This window comes from Talpa europaea, assembly GCF_964194135.1.
Source record: "Talpa europaea genome assembly, chromosome: 7".
Taxonomy (NCBI): domain Eukaryota; kingdom Metazoa; phylum Chordata; class Mammalia; order Eulipotyphla; family Talpidae; genus Talpa; species Talpa europaea.
The window spans coordinates 111,346,161-111,368,992 of record NC_140074.1 but is presented as its reverse complement, the minus strand read 5'-3'; the positions used below and the strand labels follow the sequence as shown (position 1 = coordinate 111,368,992).

General features: G+C 39.2%; 1 protein-coding gene across 1 annotated transcript in view; it reads left to right on the top strand.

The window, feature by feature from the left end:
- Positions 1-22,832, top strand: part of ANKFN1 (ankyrin repeat and fibronectin type III domain containing 1) — a gene marked incomplete at its 3' end in the record, with an annotated part of 361,393 nt that overhangs the window by 273,228 nt on the left and 65,333 nt on the right. The window contains exons 8-9 of the mRNA XM_084238232.1: positions 19,565-19,662; positions 22,213-22,303. Coding sequence (XP_084094358.1) covers positions 19,565-19,662; positions 22,213-22,303 — 189 coding nt within the window. The remainder of the gene's footprint in view (positions 1-19,564; positions 19,663-22,212; positions 22,304-22,832) is intronic.

Below are 22,832 nucleotides of genomic sequence, written 5' to 3'. Positions count from 1 at the left end.
TTTTATGCCAGATTTTTTGATACACTAAATACTAAAATAAATAAACTTTCACTTCTTCATTCTTAGCATTTAGTCACACCTCTTCCTCCCACTTAGACGCACATTTTCAACTAGTTCTCTTCTTTGCATGCTACTGAAATTTTTAGAAAACTAATAAGCAATACCCAGTACCTGTACATGCTTTTTAAAAAATAAAAATTCCAAGATACCCGATATTTTTTATTTTGACACTTCAAAAGATAAAAATCAATAAAGACATTTGTAAACCGATGAGCATGGTATACACCTTGATGCAAGATCTTCCCATTCAAATGATTTGAGTTAATTATGGAGTGGTGACCAGTGAGATGCTGGAAACAGCCATGACCAACTCCAGGAGGATTTTCATTTTCTCTTACAAATGGAAGACTCTATTCCATAAAGGAGGTAGCCAAAACAGTAAAATTAGATCTAGTGTCTGTCTGGACTCTGCCTTTTGCTTTCATTTACAACTAGAGCTCAAAAGCAGATAGGTCTGGTGACGCAAAAGTAAAAGAGCCCTCCTCCATAATAACCCACTTTCCTGGTCCAGGACTGTAGTTGCTTGGGTTCCCAGAGTCTGTCCCGATTCTAAGAGGCCTAAGTCAAGAGGGGGTTCCTGCAGCAGAGGTTTCTGGAGTGACTGGCAGCACAGCTACAGTCAGATGATGTGATGGAAGCATTTGTCAATACTACCAGCAATTACTTTGAGGAGATTCATCTTGGTAACTAAGTTGAAGTAAGGGCAGTAGGCAGTGGGGGAAGAATTGTATAGAAATATCTCTGTACTCAGGTCTGCCAGACCTTAATAGGAAATCTAAGTTTTCTGTGCATAATGATGGTGGTGAATGAGCTTGGCTGACCAGCCCAAATATAACCAGCGGTTCCACACAAAACCAAGAGATGTAGACCCTTATGTCAGAGAAATGTGGTATCAATAAGAATTGAAGTCAGAGGATGTACAGCTGAACTGTGAGACCCACACCTACTAGCTAGTGGGGAAATCACTAAAGTGCTCCCTTATTTGAGCTATAGGGGTAAGAACCAACCTAGCAAAGCTGGTAAGATTTATGTGTCTTCCCATGACCTTCCCAACACCAACACCAGTCATCAAAATAAACGTGAACTGACCACGTTATTCCTCTGCTCATAAAACCTCACTGGTTCATGCAAGATAAAAACCAACTCAGCACTTCATTCAAGGCCTTTTGCATATCAGCCCACCTGTAGGGCCCCATATCTTGCTTTTCTTTGCAACAAAACACCCCTCTTTTGGGCCTCCCTGGTGGTGCATAGCACTGCACTCTGAAGCAATCCGCAGACTCTGCAGCATGAGTTCGATCCCCGGCCAAAAATAACAGTTGCTCCTGCCAGGGAGCAACCCACATGGCACAGCAGACCTCTCTTGACTTGCCCGCTGCTCCCCTCAGCAGTGTATTTCAGTCAGTCTGCCTGTTCTGTTCCCCACTCTGTCTGTGATGGATCCTCTTACCCCCCACATCTCTGGCCTGTGCCCCAGCTCTTGTATGCATAAATAAATAAATCTTTAAAAAAAAATACCCCTCTTTTACCTGATCATACACAACTATTTCAAATCTCTCCCGGGAGTGCCCTTCTGTGTGTAAATTCCTAAACAATCTTCAAAACCCAGACCAAACGTTACTTTTCCCTGTTCCATGCTCCTCCCAACTCTGTTGGTATTTGGCAATGCATCTACACTCTGTTCACCTGCTTTCTACAGGGAGCATCACATAATATGGTAATTGCCAGTATCTTTATTCTTGTGCCTGCTTGTCCTAAGAAAAGATGATCATGCTTACATCCCTGCTGCCCACCACTGCACTTTCCGATCTTAAAGATGCTCAAAAAAGTATGGGTTCTTATGTGGAAACATGAATACATGAAAGTGTTTTTTAAGATGAAAAGTATGCTTGAAATGTATAATTAAATATTGTAATAATGTTAGTATTGAAGAACCTAAGCAATAGAGAGGATTTGGTCACAGAATTTTGTATTTGAAGGAATGATATTACAAACCTTCTGAATCTAGATGCCATTTGTTTTTCCAGGACTTTTCAGAGAAATGAGTGGTTATATCAGTGGGGTGAGCCCCTTCGGGTTTACAATGTATAAAGCCCTACCCTGTACTATGGTACAGAGCTGGTGGATGGAAGAGTACTTTCATCTAACGGCTAACTGAAGATGCAGAAGGAACATCCCTCAGACTTTGTCAAAATCAAAACCTACAAACCTCTGTACCTCTATGGGTTTTTCTCTGCAGCTATTATTTTCCTTGCCTTTGAGCATATTATGAAGTTTTAAACTATGGGGAAAAGAGTCCCTGGATTTTGAGCAAAGACAGACCTGGGGTCAAAATCTAACCCTCCCATTCATTCCCAGTGTGTGGCCTTAGTGCACTGAATCTTGCAGAATCTGTGGCCTCACCTCCAAAATAAGAAAAATGCATAGCAAGGTTGTTGTAGAGATCAAATGAGGAAAATACGGAAGGAGGTATGACAAAATAAAATATTATAATACTGTAAGACATTATTGTGGTGATGAGTAGACAAGTACCAGCCACAGTCTCCCTTTCCTTTGCTACTATTACTCCATTCCTCGCTGCAGCTTCCTGGCAGCAGAAGCACAGGACCCAAATACCTTTAACTGGGCTTGGGTCTGCTTTTGCATCGAGGAGGAATTGCTCCAATCCCTAATAAGGGTGATCTATTTTCTCCTCTGCAAAGGAGAAAAATAACAGTTTCAGCAGCCCCCGTGATAACAGGGGGTTTCTTTGATCTCTTGCCACTTGCTGAGTGTTGTTTTGAAAGTTACTTAAGGATGAAAGCATCCCCCAAAAAAACCTACTGTCAAAGGGGATTTCAGTTCCCCTAAAATCCAATGGGCTCTGAAGTTTTTGCATGTGTAAAACTGAGATGCCGGACAGCTACATAAATATTAAATGAGCATTGAGATGTCAATGTTTTTATTATCATTTTTTATCAATGTTTTTATTATCAATTTTGACTAAAGCCAAGGCTAGGTACACCTGAAAAGAGAGCATGGTTTTTGATATGAACGCGATATTTGATTTGGAAAATGTTAAGTATAGAGTGTTGCTAATAGCTCTTGTTTTAAAAAAATAAAAAAGGTCCAGTATCTACCATTTCCTATAAGAGCTTGAGATGCCAAATACTTGGGTTTACATAAAATTTTGCTCACAAATGCCTCCATGAATAGGAAAAGCTGTCTCTTGGTGGTTAACAGGAAGTCAGGCAGTTTCTTCCTCCTCACAAAAGGTGACGATAATGCCAACCCCCAACTGGTACCCTGAATCCATGAACCATGGCACTAATATCCTTCTAGTCTGACTGCAACCTTGCCCCTCTCTGGTTTTTTTCCCACAAGCTACATGAATGATTTTGCTAAAAAGCAAAACTGATCACACAGGGCCTCCCCTAGTGGTGCAGCAGTTGAGCTCTGGGCTGCGAAGCTGCCCACAGCCTCTGCAGCACCAGCTTGATCCCCGGCCGCTGGCGAGAGTTCCACAAGGCACGCTGACCTCTCCTGCCACCCGCTGCTCCCCTCAACAGTGTATTTCGTCAATCTGCCTGTTCTGCTCCCCGCTCTGGCTCTGGTGAATTCTCTCACCTTCCCATGCTTCTGACTGTACCCAGTAGTTTTATAAATAAATAAATAAATAAATCTTAAAAAAAAAAGAAAAAACTGATCACACAATGGCCTGATCTTTAAATAGCTCCAAAATGCCTTGAAAAAAAAATTTTTTTTTTGGCGGGACTCTCGCCATTGGCCGGGAATCAAACTGGGGCTGCAGAGGCTGTGGGCAGCCTTGCAACCCAGCACTCAGCCACTGCGCCACCAAGGGAGGCCCTGCCTTGAAATTTTTGACACTTCTCAGCACCACACTCACTACACTGAGCTCCTGCCTCCCCGATTCATCTCTTCTCTGATTCAAGTCACACTCCCATCCCACTTCACCTCTTCTGCTCCCCAGAATCACCTTGCAGTTCACTGACCACCATGATCCTGTGCCCTTGTACATGTAGCAGCCTCTGCCTGGGAAGACTCTAGCCACTCTTGCCCCTGGGCAGAACTGCACATCCTTCAGTGCTCTGCTGAGAGCCAACCTATCCAGAAAACTACCGCTACCTCTTCCAGACTGTGGAGGGTGCCCTCACTCTAAGCCTGACCCCATCATAGAAGTTATCACACTGCACTATAACCCTGGATAGACTAATCTGCTCCCCCATTGGACTGTGATTGTCTTGAAGGCTAGGATCAGGCTTTACACAAATTTGTCTGGTGGCACAGGGGTTAAAGACAGCACTATCAAGCTATCACCAGCTGGCCAGGGAGGTGACCCACATGGCATAGCAGACCTCTCCTGTCTAGCCTGCTGCTCCCCTCAGCAGTGTATTTCACTAGATCTGCCTGTTCTACTCCCCACTCTGTCTGGTGAATCCCCGCACCTCTGTCCTATACCCCAATTCTTGTATGCATAAATAAATAAATCTTTTTTAAAAAGCAAATTTGCATGCCCAGCACTCTATAGCATCTGATTCCTAGCAGGGCACCAGTGAAAGTTTAATAAATCAATCAGTCACTCTGAGACTGTGAAAAACACAGTGGTTACTAGAGGGGAGGGAGTGGGCAAGGAAGGGGGAGGAAGGGATTAGGCAACAGTGTAATGGCACCTGACTTTGAATGGCAGGTTAGTGAGTCAGCGCAGGTTCTGAGATGGGGAGCTGTGTTCCTGATACTAAATAGTAATATAAACAAATGGTAAATCAATACAATTTGACTTAAAATAATAAAAAATAAAGGAAGTTGCTTTGACTTCTTATCCCAAATGTGCCAGAAATTAGCTGGTGTTAGATATTACAAAATATAAAATTCAACAAATTGAACTATATTTACTGAGACTGTATTATGTATATTTCCCTCCAATAAGTCCACAAAATTCCTTTCTCACTATCTATGGACCAAGAATCTCACCGCCAAGATTTAAAAATTATCCTGCTTTATTATCTTAGAATAAAAATACTTTTCAAAATCTGAAGCATTCCTCTCCTCTACCTTTACTACACTGGTTGACCTGTTTTGATTAGTTGCATAATAGCAGTCTTGTTTTTCCGATTTAACTGTGAATATGACAATATCTTCTGTATTAAATTAATTATTGTACAATTCATTTAAGAGATTTTTATTGAGAACCTACTATGTTCCAGTTACTCCTCTGAACCAAAATGAAAGGCCTGGGCAAATCAGCTTATTAAACCAATGAGCAGGCAAATGTTCAACATGAGGCAGTTTAAGTCTGAGCTACTGAATCAAATGTGTTTTATGAAGGTTTAAAGTTGAGAGACATCATATATAAGTGGAAATATAGAAACCAAAGACAACAAACAAAATAGCAGTATGCAAAGAAAAATAATTAGGTCCTCAAATAGCCCCAACTGGGGTATTCCATTGTATAGTGCGATGTGTAGCCTTTCAGGGGGGGTATGGGGGAGGGGGAAATGCACATACGTAGCTTGTAGCTTATAAATGAAAGGTGTTCTCTGGTCCTCTGACATGCTTTTGGGGTCCCCAGACTCCAAGAAAAGAAAATCCCCATGAGCATACTGAGGTTTGTGCCCTGAACATCAGCCATCTGCGCATTCACTCAGAAGCAGGCCAGGCCCAGGGAGAGGATGACAGAGCTCTTTGTCTCCCGGGGAAGCACTGGAAGGCTGCTTCTTGCTTTGATGGGAAAACCTAAAGACTGGATTTGCAGGATCAATAAGGCACCTTGTTGAGTATTTTACAGTAGAATGTGAAAGCAAATACAGAAGAACCCCAAACAGCACATTCTTTTGGTGAGACACAAAAGGAAGAGGACTGTCCCTGGCTGTTCCCAAGGTGGTCTCTCTCCCTCCCTTTTCTCTTCTTCTTTTTTTTTTTTTTTTAAGATTTATTTATTTATACAAGCGCTGGGTATAGTCAGAAGCACAGGAGGGTGAGAGGATTCACCAGAGCCAGAGTGGGGAGCAGAACAGGCAGACTGATGAAGTACACTGCTGAGGGGAGCAGCGGGTGGCAGGAGAGGTCTGTGCCCCATGTGGGACCCTCGCTGGCGGCCGGTGCTGCAGAGGCTGTGGGCAGCTTCGCAGCTCAGCACTCAACCACTGTGCCACTAGAGGAGGCCCTCCCTTTTCTCTTCTTTCCATTCCTGCTTCCTTCCTTCTTTCCTCCTCTTTCCTTGCATTCAGTTATTCATTTAGACTCTCTAACAAATTCCTTTGGATCCTGAAGCTCACTCTTACTTTGGAGCTTATTTGTTCCCAGGTAATCCATTCTATCTGTCACTTCAGCTTAAGTGTCTCTAGCCAGAGGAGAAAGAACAGGTGAAAAAAGACATGAACCTTATTCAGGACTGGGGAAGTCTCAGAGGGGGCTATTAGAGGGGGGAGAGGAGGAAGACTTGGCATCAATGAGGTTACATAACATGAACCAGGCTCAAATTATGTGCCAGCAATTTACATGAGTCTTCTATGACTGTTTACATTGCTGTTTATTTTTTAAAAAATCAGTACTTATCTTGGCCACCACAGCCACATGCAGCTGACATGAAAATACAGAACACCTTCATGAGACTTTCAGTCCCCCAGCATCAGTACAATCCCTGTTCTGCTCCCAAAACCCCCCACCCCCGTCTTGAAACCACAACAAGGAAATCACAGTATTGGAGACAACTCTGGCCCTTGGGGAAAGGTGACAGAGGCGCCAACCAGCAGCTCCTGCCTTAGGCTCACTCAGTGGAAGCTGAATATTGCAAATACTTTCTGCAAGCTTTTCACAGTTGGAGCTTTCTTTAGCTCAAAAGACCTCAACACAGCTGTTAGTTCATTTATCACTTCCCTACAAGGGCATGGGAGGAAGGCAAGACAGAACAGGAGTTCAAATCCAGACTCTGCACTGATAAGGTGGGTAGCCTTGAGCTAGTCATCTAAAAGTTCTGAGCCTCAGTTCTCCATTGTAAAATTAGAAAGATATTGCCTACCATAAAGGATTACTAGAATTAAGCGAAACATTTAGAAGTGAAGTACAGCACCCCCCAAAAATATTAATAGATGCTTTCCTAGCATCCTCCAAAGATCATTAAGCATTAGCTGCCTATAAACCATTTTATTTTTCAGTTATTGTTTAACTTAGGATTTTCTTTTCATCAAAGAAATACCCTTTATAGGGGCTCCTGAGATACTCATAGCCACAACTTTCCAAGGAATATGCTGGACTCCATTGCCCCTCCTTAAATGTGCTCTCAAACAATGAAGGGGTAGATGACATAGAAAAGATGTTGTATTGTTTCTGGGGGTCCAGCTGAAAGCATGTGTTTTCTTATTTTGTCCCAGGAGCAAGAGAAAGTCTGGCATTTTATTCATTCAACAGCTATTTTTGGAACTAAATATAATTCCACACAAGTCATGTTGTTGGTCACTGGGATGGGGGTGTAAAAAAATGAACCAGATATAGTATCTTCCCTGAAGAACTTACAGAAAAATAGAATTCCCATTTACCACATATTTTTTGGATACCTACAATGTGCAGACCTATGTCTGGGTTCCCGAGGATACAGTGAGGGAGGTGGGGGGCAAGTTCATAGATCTCACATTTTCTTGGGCAAATAAGTAAACTGATAAATAAACAAGACAATCTCAGGTAATGGTAAGTATTAAAAAGAACAAAAGGATAATGTATTTGTGAGACAGGATGAGCTTGGTAGGAATAACTTGGTAAGTTAGAGATGAAGCAAAATGGGTTCACTAAAAGGACTGGTGGGTTCAAAGCAGCAAGTAGGGGCCAGATCATGACTCCTTGTAGACCAGGGGTCTGCAAAGGCTTGCCTTAAAGGGCTAGATAGTAAATATTTTAGGCTTTGAAGGCCATATGGTCTCGATTGCAATGATTCGATTCTGCCATTGAAACAATATGTAAAAAATGAGTGAGGTTGTGTTCCAAGCAAATTTTATTTATGGACACTGAATTTGAATTTCACACACTTTTCACATTACAAAATATTCTGATTTTTTTTTTTCAATTTAAAAACATTCTTAGCTTACAGGCTGTGCAAAAACAGCCAGGATGCTGGATTTGTTCTTCAGGCCTTAGTATGCCAACCCCTGTTGTAGACTATGTTAAGGAGTTTGGACTTCACTCCAAGTGCAATTACAAGTTTTCAATGATGGAAAGTACTGTGATATGACTTATGGTCTGAAGGGACTGTTCTGGCTTCAGTGGATTGGCGGGGGTCAGAACAGAGGCGAGGAGATCGGTCTGACTAGGAAACTGAATACCAATTTGTACACATTGTACATATATTGAGTATTAACATAAAATGATGACAGCTTGGATGAAGTGATAGTAATGAAGCTTAAAAAAAGTAAAAGGACATCAATTTGAAATATATTGTGCAGTAGAGTTGAAAATACATGTGCATTAATCTTTATAGTATAAAGTGGAGGGTATTCATGCCAGAAAGGATGGCAGGGAAAATTACTCAGGGAGGGCCTCCCCTGGTGGTGCAGCGGTTGAGTGCTGGGTTGTGAGGCTGCCCGCAGCCTCTGCAGCGCCCTTTGGATGCCCAGCTGCCAGGCGAGGGTCCCACATGGCGCACAGACCTCTCCTGCCGCCCGCTGCTCCCCTCAGCAGTGTATTTCATCAGTCTGCCTGTTCTGCTCCCCGCTCTGGCTCTGGTGAATTCTCTCACTCTCCCGCGCTTCTGACTGTACCCAGTGCTGTATAAATAAATAAAATGAATCTTTTTAAAAAAATTACTCAGGGAAATCAGAGACTAACAGGGCATTGAAGGAGCCTGAGCTTTCCACATGAGACAGTTTTTGACAAGAGAAGGTGGGCGAGGCATCTGCCTGGAACAATGACTTGATTCCTGAGAACTTGCATGGTGATGGAGGAAGAATTCTGAACTGAGAATGGCTTGACCTATTTAAGCCTTCTGTCCTCATCTGTAAAAAAACAGTTCATAATGTGAAACTGTAAGCTTCTTGAGGTCAAGAACCATGTCACTAGCTTCTCCATATTCCCACAACCTAGCTGATCAGTCATCTAACATCAATCGAATACTTGTTTATAGACCTACTATATTATATGCTATGGCATATGCTAGTTGTTTATAAATATATAATATATATTCATATACATTCCTAAAGAACTACTAGTATATGCCCTATATATAGTCCTTAAACAGCTACAGGGTTAAAGATATGATTGCACCAACAGGTACAACAGGAACAGTATTTGGTGCTCCAGAGATAGAGCAGGGACTTAATGTTACCTTGGGATCAGAGAAGCTTTATGTGCAGAAGGGACATTTATGTGCAAACGTGACCTTTACATTGATTACTGAGGGAAAAAGAGAGAATAATGAATGAAATGAAAGTTGAAGAAAGGAGAAAGAACATTTCCAGAAAAATGAACAGCAGGTGTGATAGAGAAAGGAGCCTGACATGTTTAAGGATCTAAATATCAGAGTGAGAAAGAGAACAAGTGGACATCATACAACTGAAAACAGAAGATGGAGAAAGCCTAAGTCACCCAGGGCCTTGTAGGCCTGGAAAGGAACAGAATTTTATCAGCAGCTTCAGGAGAAATTAGAGGTGACCTCTGGGTTCACATAGACTTGACTTTCATTCCCACTCCTGACGCTTGTTAAAAGGGCAGAATTATTGGGTAAATGATTCCTCTTATGTTGCAGAAGTATTAGGAGAAATAAATGATAAAATTATCCATCCAAGAACTTGGTAGGTTTTCCTTCCTTGGATTACAGAGCAAGTGCAGGGAGTACTGTGAAAGGCAAATTCCAGTTAAGTGGCCAACTAAAGAGTCCTTATTTTATAGATCACAAGGAGCATAATGGGACTATGAAGATTGCCCCCCCTCACCCCACTATGTACATCCACACATAAGTCAAACCCATGTGATGAGTCCCTGCTCCACTGGTTCTTCTACAAAATAGAATGAGGTGGGTGTCTGCAGATCAAAAAGACACCGGTCCTGTCCTCAAGGAGTTTAATTCATTAAAGTTAGAATGAGGAAAGTGGGATGATAAATTGGGTGTAGTGGGGGTGGGCGGTGTGAAAGAAAAGTCAGATAGTTAGTTTCCTTCTCTGAATGAAGCCTCAGTGTCTGGCAGGAAAATTGGAATCCTTTTGCTTTTGGCCCTGTGGCTGGTTATTTTAATTCCAAGGGGGCCCAACAGGATTCAGACAGCTGTGAATTAGCCACATATCTTGGAACGTATGTGTACAAATCAGAGAGCTGATTCTTTGCTTCCCTTTAGAATTTTAAAATAGCTTGCCATAGCACTCTCCCTGCAGGCAAGAAGGGCGTCACTCCATTGGAAGCAAAACAAAACAAAAATCCCTGCATCCCAGGAAGCTTCCCCAGGAGAAGAATCTCTTCTCCAGTGGACATGGTAGTATGCCACCCAGTCTCAGAGTAAAAGTGGCAGGATGGCAGTGCCAGCCTGATCTCTAACTCATTGGTTTTGAGTACCTGCTATTATTCAGCTGCAATCTTGAAGTCTTTAAAAAGCTTATACTTTTTTAATTTATAAAAATTATTATGTGGACAGTTTCTCTTGCAAAGTGGTCTGAAGTGACATTCCACCTGGACACCTTATGGCAAAATTCGAAGGAAAAAGGGAAAGTGAGTGGTTTATCTGAATTAATGACTTGCTGTGCCTATTTTCAGACTTCAGTGTTCTATAAATGTCATTCATAGAACCTAGAAAATCATGAAATAAAATGGAATATTTTAATGTGTAATAATAATGTGTAATAATAATAATAAACTAAAATAAAGCACTTAATAACACTGATGAAGCACAGATCATCCTTAGGCATGGAGGTTACCAGCCTTCATGAGAAGGGGACTGGATATAGCCTCCCATACTCACAATCAACATCTAGGTTTCTGTTGCTCAGCTCTTGACTCTGCCATCCTTGTTGAAATCAAGTCCATGGATGCCCGCCCAGCAACTGTGTGTTGTGCCAGTTTCTGGGTCAGTCCTGGCTTGGGCAGGAAGAACTGACGCAGGGAACCTAGGCACCTGTGTTGCCCAGTGCCTGGGGCCTGGCTACCGGGCAGACCTCCCAGATGGTGACTGCTTGGTAACTGAACTTCTGCCCCAGATTCCTTCACTGTGCCACTTCTGCCGCTGAAGAGGGTTTACATACCGCATTTTTGTATCCTGGTAACAGAACGTTACCTGAATTATGCATGAATAGTCTATATCCCTGGGATACTATATCCTGCTGGTCAAGATACACTCACCCTTAGAGCATGACCTAGGATGTGTCTGGTGTATGATAGTAAATGTTTAACAATAGACTCTCTGAGAAAACAAAAAAGACTGAGTGTGTGGTGTGGGTGTGCGACTATACACACACAAGTCTATTATAAATTTTACTGAAAGAATATGAGCACATAATTTACAAATCATGATAAAATGATACTCTTTGTAAATTCCTTAAAGTCTTGACTCTCCCAAAGTACTTTTCTTTTGATCGAATGCTTGAATCTATAAGCAAACCTGTAACTGCAATCAACAAACAGGTACCATTCCCATATAAGTGCTGGTTGATATTTTTATTTACTTTAAGAAAACAAAGCAAAAATGAATAAACAAAGACATGTTGGAACTTCACTCATTCATCGATGACATAAGTGAATTCTTTGTTTTATCAATAGTCTTCAAGTATTTGAAGACTAATTCCTAATTATTTTGTGCTATTTGCAATGCCACAGAAACTGTCAACTAATGTTAAATGCATTAACATTTTCTCCATCACTCTCTTAAGTCTAGAGCCATGGCAGCAAATTTCTCCTATAAAGAGCAAAGTAAATATTTTAGGGTTTACAGACCACTTATGGTCTCTGTCACATATTCTTCTTTGTGTGTGTGTGTGTGTGTGTATGTGCATGTGCTTGATTTTTTTAAACAATTCTTTAAAAATGTAAAAATCATACTAGCCTTAGTTCTTTGACCAGACAAAATCAGACATTGAATTTGACTCATGGAACTACAGTTTGCCAATACCTGCTCTAGAAAGTCCATAAAATAAAAACTCAAGCTCTGGTTTATAACATTGCTGATTTCTATGATGTGAATATTCCCATAATTTTAGCCTACCAACATGATATATCACCAAACAGATTGGTAAGAGATGTGGAGTAGTACACCATTATCTACTATTCCCACCATACAGCACCAATAACTGCCAAAACACTGTAAAATGCAATAAAATAGGGAATGGTGAGCTATAAGTATTCCCTGTCTTTGTCTTTAATAGTTTATTTAACTTTAAGTTGATAAAATTTAACATTTAATGATGGTGATGTTTAACCTCTAGCTTGCAAAATTTCTGATACTTTAACAATCAGCTCTCAAGAGCCACCTAAACGGCCTCCCCAGTGACGCAGCGGTTGGGCGCTGGGCTGCGACGCTGCCTGCAACCTCTGCGGCGCTGGTTCGATCCCTGGCCCCTGGTGGGGGTCCCACATGGCATGCAGATCTGCCGCCCGCTGCTCCCCTCAGCAGTGTACTTCATCAGTCTGCCTGTTCTGCTCCCTGCTCTGGCTCTGGTGAATTCTCCTCCTGCGCTTCTGACTATACCCAGTGCTTGTATAAATAAATAAATAAATCTTTAAAAAAAAAAAAAAGCCACCTAAGTTAATCCAGCACCCGACTGTATTTACCCCACTGAAACATGGATTGGGGACGAACTCTGACTTCGTCCATCTCCCTGTTAGTGCCTCCTCTAAAACTGACCCTATCATACCACCTCCTCTTAAAATTTTGCCTCTGGCCTTTGTGATAAATCTGAGACTTTCCCAATTCTTAATGTTCTAGGAAAACCAGTAAGTGAATTTACTAAGGAAAAATATCCTATAACAGTAAAGAATAAAATGATTTCTATATGATCTGGGGCTTAAGGGTTATTTATATATACTTCTAACAACTCCACAAGTGCAAATTATTCAGTCTTTCTTCTCCCAAAACTGCAGAAATTACTGAAGAAGTTTTGCTTGAAGACACTGGTTTAAGTAACTAAAGACGTGAGAGATAAAGCTCCATAGATCGTATTAAAGGCATTGGGCTGGCAAAAGCTGGGCCTCTAGAAGACTATGATTCATTCAACAAATATTTCATGCTAGGTTTGAAAAGAGAGAATAGTAGTAGTAGTAGTAGTCAGTAGTAGTAGTAGTAGTCAGTAGTAGTAGTAGTAGTCAGTAGTAGTAGTAGTAGCAGTAGTAGCCAGAATCATAAAAATGATCCCACCTTTCATCTAAAAGCCAAGGGGATCAAGAGAAACTATTTAGATAAGTCAGGGTGGCGGTGGTAGAATTAGAGAATTGGAGCTGCAGTGACCATGTATTTTTTCTAATTTTATTCGTTTATCATTCACATAACTATATAATTGTGGGAGTACAACTTCACACCTCCAGACATGCACATGCTTCCTTCACCCTCCACCAAAGTTCCAGTCCCCTATCACTTCCCTCCTGCATGCCCTACTTGCTCTCTCCCTATTCCTCTGGGAACCAGTCCATTTTTCATAAAGATGACTTTGTGTGCGTGTGTGGTTGCTTGTAGTGCTTACACACTTTCAAAAACTCATACATTTAGGTTCCCTACTTCCTGGTATACGTGTGTAGCTCTATCATACGGCAGGCTAAACTAACACAGTAGGAATCTATTATTTTGTGATTGGCAGAATCTGACAATAAGTAATATAGTCCTGATTCCTACTTTGCTTTAAATGTTTTAGAAGTAGTGGGTACAGGAAGTCTTTACTAGTGTCCAAAAAAAAAAAAAATCTTTTGCCCTTAATTTAAATCATTGTTTTTCTAGGGAAATTTAATTTGGGAAAAAAATGTTTTTCTAATTAACTAGAAGACTGTGTGCTATGCAAACAATAAAGATTCTTGTTTGAAAGTAATGCATGCCCCTGCTCCTAGGACTACCAAGGGAATTTAAAATAAAAATGCAAGCGGCTCCGACCTCGTATTTTGCCAGAGCTAAACAGAATTTCCAGATCCAGAGTTTTCACGTCAGTTCCCAATTTAAAACCCACAAGTGTTGAGCGGGTTCATGCTTCAGCAAGACACATCTTCTCATCTCTAGAAATGACTGCATTTTATCTGTCTCTGGGTTTCTCGGCACGTCCCTCTCTCCCTCTTTCTTCCTCTTGTGCTATGGTTGGCCTGAAAGGTTAGAAACTGCACAATTAGATGGATCAGGGGAAGATTTCATAATGCTCTGGTGCTGGGCTGGGCAGTCTAGCCAAATTCCGTTCATTAGCTAAGGCGCCGGGGTGAGTGTGGCTAGTAAGAATGTTGTTTTGGTTCCATAGAAGTGCTGATAGTGAATAGGAAATAAACTTTTATTTTTTGGGTTCCTGAGAGACAGTACAGGCAAGTGAAGAGTCTGGGATTCTGGGATTCTGGAGGCTCATTTTTGCTCTCCGTCTCAGCTAGACAGTTTAAACAGCTTCTGTTTAAGCTTCTTTTTGACTGCAATTTTTCTCTCCTGTTTTTGCTTATTCTTTATGCACCACCATCAGATGTCTCTACCTTTGATTTTAAGAAGTCCAAAGTCAAGAATCAAGCATTTAACCCAAACATTTACCTAGCCATCTACATTGTGCTAGGCTCTATGACGGGAACTTTGGCATGAATCCAATATGGTCTTTGCCCTCAAAGAGCTTACAGACACCAAGCAGCCAGAACATTTAAAACACAAATACAAAGCAATAAAGCAAGTGCAATGACAGAGAAATATTAAAACTGCTCTGGGAAGAGTGGCAAAAGAGTTTCCCTTGGAAATTGAGGGAAAACTTTGAAAAGGGAGAGACATTAGCTGAAGCCTGTTCAAATGAAGAGGAAGATTTGGGGGGAGAGGGCAGAATATCAAATGAGAAAACAGAATAAGCAAGGAGTCCAAGTTCAAGTGACTGATGAATGATGAGGCTAAAGGGAGAACTAAGGTAGGAACTAGACAAGATGCAAGATTTTAAGTTTTACAGTATACTGCTCCTGATGTGTGAATAAGATAAAACAATGCTAGCCTTTAAGGCATTTGAGACTTCAGGGAGAACCTGAATATCTATGCATAGAAATTCCACATTAAAGTGCTCTCTTTAATGCCTTAATGCCTTTACTCTTGCATATTCACCTCTCAGAAAGCTGGCCTGAAACTGAAAGAGTGCTGTCAGCTAAAGCAGGGTGTACTAATCACAGTCCTACACCATGAGGCTTGAAATTTACCTGAGCTTTACATTATTCTCTGCTTGTGCATCCTGACCTCTGTAGTCATGGACTTTCTGTTCTTGTCACTGATTCTGTGACATTTTTCCTCACATTATAGAATTCAGTGACATTACAGACCTTGGCCTGTGGTTTATATGGATACCATGGTGGAATTCAGCTAGGACTCTCCTACCCAAATGACTATATTTCTAAAGCTTAGATACAAATGAAATATTTGTTGAAATAATACAGCATCACATTGAAAATAATCACCACTATTTGAAATAAAATATAGTGAATCACAGTTTGAGCTAGAGCCAAATTTTAGGAAATACTAACACCTAAGTTTTGTCTGGTACCTTTCTTGTTAATTTTCAACTGCTATGAGCCATTGCATGATTAAACTCTGCTTCTATTTCCCAGACCTAAGTAGAAACAGTTGTCCTGATCTTTATCTTAAAATTATAAGTATTATATAGTTTTAAACTTCATAATCATGGCTCCAAACCCTTCAGGGATTTAGAGCAGACTTATAAGTGATTTTCTCATGGCTTTAATATTAAGTCTTAAAACTACCTACACTTAATTTTCCAGAGAGACCATGCTAAGTTGCCTTCTTAGAATTCCCAGTTGGCAACCAAAGTAATTCCTGCTCACTCTCCTGTTTCGCTCCCTAGTTCTTGAAATGATCAGAAGTGCCTTTCTTCGTGTCAAAAAACTCCACCAACCCAAGGAAATGCATAGAGGGGAAAGACTGTTGGTTGCCCCAGAATAGACTGGTCATTCCAATATAGAGAATTTATTTTCTTCTATGTGAATGTGCTCTTTCTCTATCTCCTCTCCCTTTAGTACCCAGATGTGTTTTAAAATATAATCAGTCTTAAGTACTTGAGTCTTACTGACTCTCAAAGCAGGACCACACCTCCTTAAAAACCTACTTCTATTTGTTTTCTGTTTTTTTTTTCCAAGAAATTAGGCCCTTTATGCCACCCCTTATAACCCTAACCCTAATCATGCTTTGTAAAACATATTTCAACAGAACATGAACAGCTTTGATTCAAAAATAGTTTCTTCAGAATTTTATAGATGGTATCTTTGATCAACCTTTTATTAATCACTCGACAAAAAATCTGGTATTGTTCCTACTAACCCCTAGGTCTCCCTTTGGGACGTCATACTAAATCCTTTGCCTTAATCAGAAACCCTTGACACTCAATCTTTAGGTTGGAGTTCCACCATTCTGTCAGTTATGCTTGGCTCAATGGTAAACAAAGATATTTTTGTTTCCAGAATTTTCCTATTTTCTTTACTCTTTATAGATGTCCTTGTAAATTTGCTACTGATTTTCATTTTTGTTTGTCATAACTCCCTCAATGATCTCAGTTTTTTGTTTGTTTAAGCTCAAATTATATGCAATATTATTCTCTGTTTACAAACCTTCTCCAAGTTGACTTTTGGAGACTTGGCTTCTTTAAGAAGAAGCCAATACATACATACATATATAATATATATATTAAAATACATATATATACACTAAAATCATATCCAGTGTGTATGTATATGCATACATATATAACACATGTATTAAAATACACACATATGCACACTAAATACATATTTAGAATATTAATTTGTTTAGGACTAATTTTTAGATTAACATATAACCCTAATCATTTGATTCTAAGTAGATTTTACAATATTCCTGAGAATATCAAAAGGCAAAAAAACTGGAGAAGGAAGAGATTCAGATGGAAGAAAAATATCTCCATGGTGGAAAACCAGTCTGCTGTGTGTGTGTGTGTGTGTGTAAATCAAATACATAAATATGTGTGTATACATACACATATATACATAAAGATACATATACATGTATATGTTTATACATATATATACATATTTCTAAAATATTTAGTAAACATCATACCAAGCACACACATCCTAGAAAGGAAAAAAAAAATCAATGAAATTTTTATTGTCAAGTTTCTCACAATCAAACAAAAGATATATACAATAAAGTAAAATGTATCTATAATAAATCTTGTTTTATATGAATAGAGGACTTTGGGAGCACAGAAACAAGTGTATTTACTTATTGCTGAAGAATCTGAAGTTGGATTTGCTAGGTCATAAAGGATTAGAGCGTTTCACCAAGGAAAGATTAGAAGATGAGCAAGAAACAGAGGCAGAAATATACAGAATGAAGAGGTAACAAGTACCGAAGGAACAGAGATTTTACTTTGGTTGATGGCAAGGTATGAGGACAGTAAAGTAAGGTTGGGACCAGGTTATGAAGGTCTTTGAATGTCTTCTTAAGATCTCATTTTATTTTGAAAACAACTGAACTCTATAAAGTTTTAAATAGAGAAATGAAATCAGTTATTTATATTTTAAACTTATAATTTGGGCTTAAGGGTACATTAAGAATGAGAAGGACAGAAAAATCAAGGATAGTTAATCAGTTGATCAATCAGGCCTTCAAACAAATCAATAGCAGAATTGATGCTAATGATTATAAAGGTCTGTTCTAGACTAATTTCAATGTGAGGGAGAAGAGAAATTTACAGAAGACATTTTAAAAGTAGAATCTATTGGGTTTAGTGAGCAACTGATTGCGAGGAATAGAAGGAAAAGAGGAGGCAAGTAGGGTCTGAGATTTGGGGTTGGGTGATTGGATGTGGGCAGTGTCATAATCCAAAATTGAATAAACAAGAAGAGAAACATATTTTGGAAAAGGGAAGTTCTTAGAGGACACTCAAGTGTACATTTGCAGGACAAAGTTAGAGTTCCAGGGGAAGTTACACCTGGAAAAATGGATAAAGTCACTAGTGAGGACAAGCATATAGAAGTAAAAAAAAAAAAGCCAAATATTAAATCCTGAAAGGTCATTACATCAAAGGGAGATGGACAAGCAGGGCCATGGAGAGCCTGGAAAGCAGATTCAGGTGAGTGGAGAGGCAGAGAAAAGGTGCAATAGAAACCAACAGGAAAGGAGTTGCAAAAAGTAGAGAAGGCCAAAGTGTCAGGGTTTCCCAAGAAAAGACATGCCAGTACCAAAGCACTAGGAGTTTGAGAGGGCAATTGTAAGAAAGTAAGCAAGTTAGATTCCCCAGTAGCACACTGAAGAGGAGCAGGGAATGAAGCACAAGACTCTAAAGCAGAGGGCCTATGTGACTTAAGGAGAACAGAAGGATTCGGGGACAATTTGGCTTAATTTTTAATTAAATGTCATAGAGAACATAATTTAAATTTTAAGGCCTAGAACTTGTCATTATGAAGTCTAAAAACATACAGACCTTGTCTTCCATAAAACAATCTCCTACTTCATTTAAGATTGCCTTAAATCCTGCCATGTGTAAGCTGTCGATTAAGACACTTTTTATTGATCATGCACAATTTCTCTCTCCTGACCATGGTGTTTCAACCAGTGGAAAGAACATAGTCTCACAGTAAATTGGGGTGTTAGAATTTGGACAAATTTAACTGTGAATCAACACCCACTTTGAGGATATCAGGTATGGGGGGCACTGATGATGAAGTCAACCACAAATCCCAAATCCTTGGCAGAAGATAAGCCAATGAAAAAAAGACTAGAAAAAGGTATCAAGGAGGACAAGAGTCCAGGGAAGAGTATGAGAACACTAAACAAAGAGAATGTTTCCAAAAAAGAGAGAAACAATATAGTGGGAATGAAAAGAGTCTTCGTGATTTGAGATGAGAACATTATCTAGACTTTGAAAGAAGAATTTCAGTAGAATGATGAAGCAGAGACCAGACTTGGAGCACAAACAGAAGGTAAGGTATTAATGTTCTCAATCAAAAAAAATTAACAATGCAGTAAGTAATTTATCTTCTACATACAATGAAGTTTTATATATAATGTGTCTTATATATATTATTTTATATACATTATATATATATAGTGTAGATGTGTCTATATACCTATATGTGTATATACATATGCGTGTATATTTAAGATGTGTTGCTCTTAAAGGATTGATTGATTAGGGTTTGATTAGGGTTGTTTTTTTTTTCATAATTATGAACTTGAGAATTATCTTTTCATCCCGATGTGAATTGTTACATGTGCCAATTATAGGCAAATGAGGATAAATTTATTGTTTTTAGAAGGATTATATACCAGTTTCTATGATGCTTCTTGATATATAAGTACATTTCATTCCCTTCTCTATCTCTCTGTCTCTCCCCCCACCCACAGTGGAATGGAGCATGTCTAAAGACTTTTGTCCTTTGGCTGGTGAAATCATCATGGAAAACCTGCAGACCCTGAGATGCACGATCACAGGGCTTACAATGGTAAATGCCAAATCCTCCTTTTAGACTTCCTATTTGCCTGTGCCTGATGTTTGTGCAGGGATTTTGGTAGCAAATGCATACTCTGGAAACAACAGCCAACACCCAGTCCTCTGGCAACAACTGCCACTCGTTAAGCGTGATATGTCTGGTATCCATAATCTGAACTCCACAAAGGAGTGAGCAAACAGCATGAACCACTTTGTAAGCTGCCATGTTCTACGGAGATCAGAAAAAGACTGGCCTCATGCAAGCCTTGAAAGCTGCTGCTCTCTGGATCACAGTCTAATCTTCAGGGGGGATCAAAGGCTCTGAGAGATCCAATTTTGACTCCCTGTCTGATGGTAAAAATAACAGCCTCATCTAACCCTCACCCCCACAGCCTCAGTTGAGATCAGTCATCAATTGGAGTCACACAATTTCCTGAGAGAAATCCTTTCCCTTGATTTAAAAAAAAAAATCTGTCCAAATATGCTTTCACAAAAAAAAAAAAAAAGAAACTATATATGGTGGCGCTACATTTCTCAGTAACCTGAACCAATTTAAACTGTGAATGAAAAACTGAAACTATGCTTATTTGTTCAACCAATATAAACTCAGAAAGTTAATTATTTAGAGAACTATAAACCATTTAAACATACAAAATACAAAAACTAAAAACACTTAGTGAGTCAGTTCAAACTGCAAGAAATCCTGTATTTCCTCCAATGATTAAAATGCAACAAAACTAGATCATCAAAATCTTTTTTAATCAAAAATTTTAAACTTAAATCAAACTGATTACATATATATGCATATATATATATATATACACACATACACATTTTTTGTTCAATTCAAATAATTAATAGCTTGGGACTTTCATCTGAGTGAGAAAGAATTTTTTTATTGTTTTTCTAAAAGGTTAATCAATTGAAAGTTATGTATAACATTTAATATGAAACCCAGCATTAAAAGGCTCTATTAGATTGCATCTCTTCAAGTTTGAACCAGCTTATTATAATAGAATTCTTGGTGGTTAGGTCACCACCACAGAATCGCGACCTTTAGGCCTAATCACATGTCTACACCAGAGGCCAAAACTGTGTATTACCAGAGCAAACAAACCCCTGAGTGGGTGGCCCCCAGAGATGCTATCAGCAGAATACTGATTCCCAACCCTATGGCTCACATGATGGAAGGGTGCCAGAAGAGAACCCTAGGGAATTTCCATTGCTCAAAAGAAAAAGTGATATGGTAATAAAAATGGAAAACTCTCCATAGAGAGTTTCTCTAATATTTGAACTAATTTTTATAGGGATTAAGTTTTTCCACTTGGTCGTCCAATGAGAGCAATGCAGACACTATCCTCATCACATAAAAGCCTGGAAGTAGATTTACACTTTCACAGAATCGCCATAACCTTGAGGTAAATAGAAACCCATTTTTAATGTTAAAATAATTAACTTTATAATATGGTAAGGCCAACATTATTAAATCCCTAGCAAGGCCTCTACAAAGATATGCTATTTTTTTTTAACTGCAAACACCATTTTGCAATTTTTGCAAGCTATGTCTTATCAAATCTGGCTTCTAAAATGCCCCTTTGGGTTCATCAAGGGAAAAAGTTCTTCAAAGCAAAAATGTAAAAGCATACAAAACATTTTAAAAGATTGTAAGCAAACCAAAACAACCCCTTAATTCTTCATATGATAAGACATTAAAGAATATAAACCTTTTTTAATAAAGGCTAATATTGAAGTAATATGAAATAATTACTTTTTAAAATGTGTGAATGAGTAAAGAATATTAATCACAGCATTATTTACTGTGCCATAAAATGTGAGAATTACCTAAATGTCCACCAATGAGGAATTGGTTAAATGATGGCATTCGCCTACTATGAAATACTACAAAAGCACTTAAAGAAAATATCAAAATCAACAAACAACTACGAACCAGAGACATTCTATGGGGGATGGGGGGGCGGGGAAAGGAGGGATTGGGGTCAAAATAAGGGGGTTGCAATTGCATGGGGAATATAAAAATAAAATTAAAAAATAAAAAAAAAGAATGCAGCAGACCTCTGATGTAGTAATCTGAACAGATATTTGTTATAATTTACTAATTTACAAAGCAAATTGATTGGCTAAAAAAGGTAAGATGGTTATGGTTGTTATCTCTGAGGAGAAAGAGGTGAAGGTGCGAAATTGCAATTTTTGGTAAGCTTTGTAGAATGGTGTGACATTCCTAATATCACCTCAATTAAAATAAATTGATTCAAAAAATTTTAAAAGTAACAATTGTATAATAATTTTATAAATGGGGGCAAGTAATAGTAATTTTAATATTTCAATTTTTTTAAAAAAGCATAAAAAAGCTAAGAGCATCACAAATATGTTTATTATCACATATAAACATAATGGTCTGGATAAGCTAGAAAGCAAAAGTATGAGTAGTGGATTTCTCAAGGGAAGTATCGTGAGTTAATCAGACACAGGAATCTGCTTCTAGGATAAAAGTGATTAAGTTAAACTCCTGATGCATCATTTTCTCTATTTCAATACTTTGCAGGGCCAACAGTATTTTGTTCAAGTCTCAGCTTATAACATGAAAGGATGGGGAGCTGCCCAGACCACGACACCAGCATACGCCTCTCCTTCTAGTAGGTGGTGGCTGTGAACGCTCTTAAATCTGTCATCGGGCTCCAACTCCACCTCCATGCTCAGGATACCACTGCCATGCCTTCCCCACTGCTTGGGACTAGCAAGATCTCTTCGGGATAACATCTGGGACACCTAATGAATGATTTCTTTGCTGAAATGTTCCCCTGGGAGGCAACTCAGTGGCATGAAAGGAGAGGGAATTTCAAAACAACAATTCCAAATTTGGTTCCCATTGTACCTTTAATTAATCCAGGGGTCTTGAAGTTACTTAAACTTTCTGATTATTGATTCAATATCTGTAGAATGGGTCTCACCGTACGCTTTCCCAGGTTTCATGGGGATTTACTGAAACAACATGGTGGGAATGGCTGATTCAAAACACACAGTTTTTTTTAGCTTTCATCTCTTCTTCACCCCCAGTGGTTACATCCACATCAATTTGAAGACAATGAAATATAGCAAATCTTACTTACATGACATTCTGTCAGAAGAAAATGTTTCTTACTAATAGGTACTTTTCTACACTCT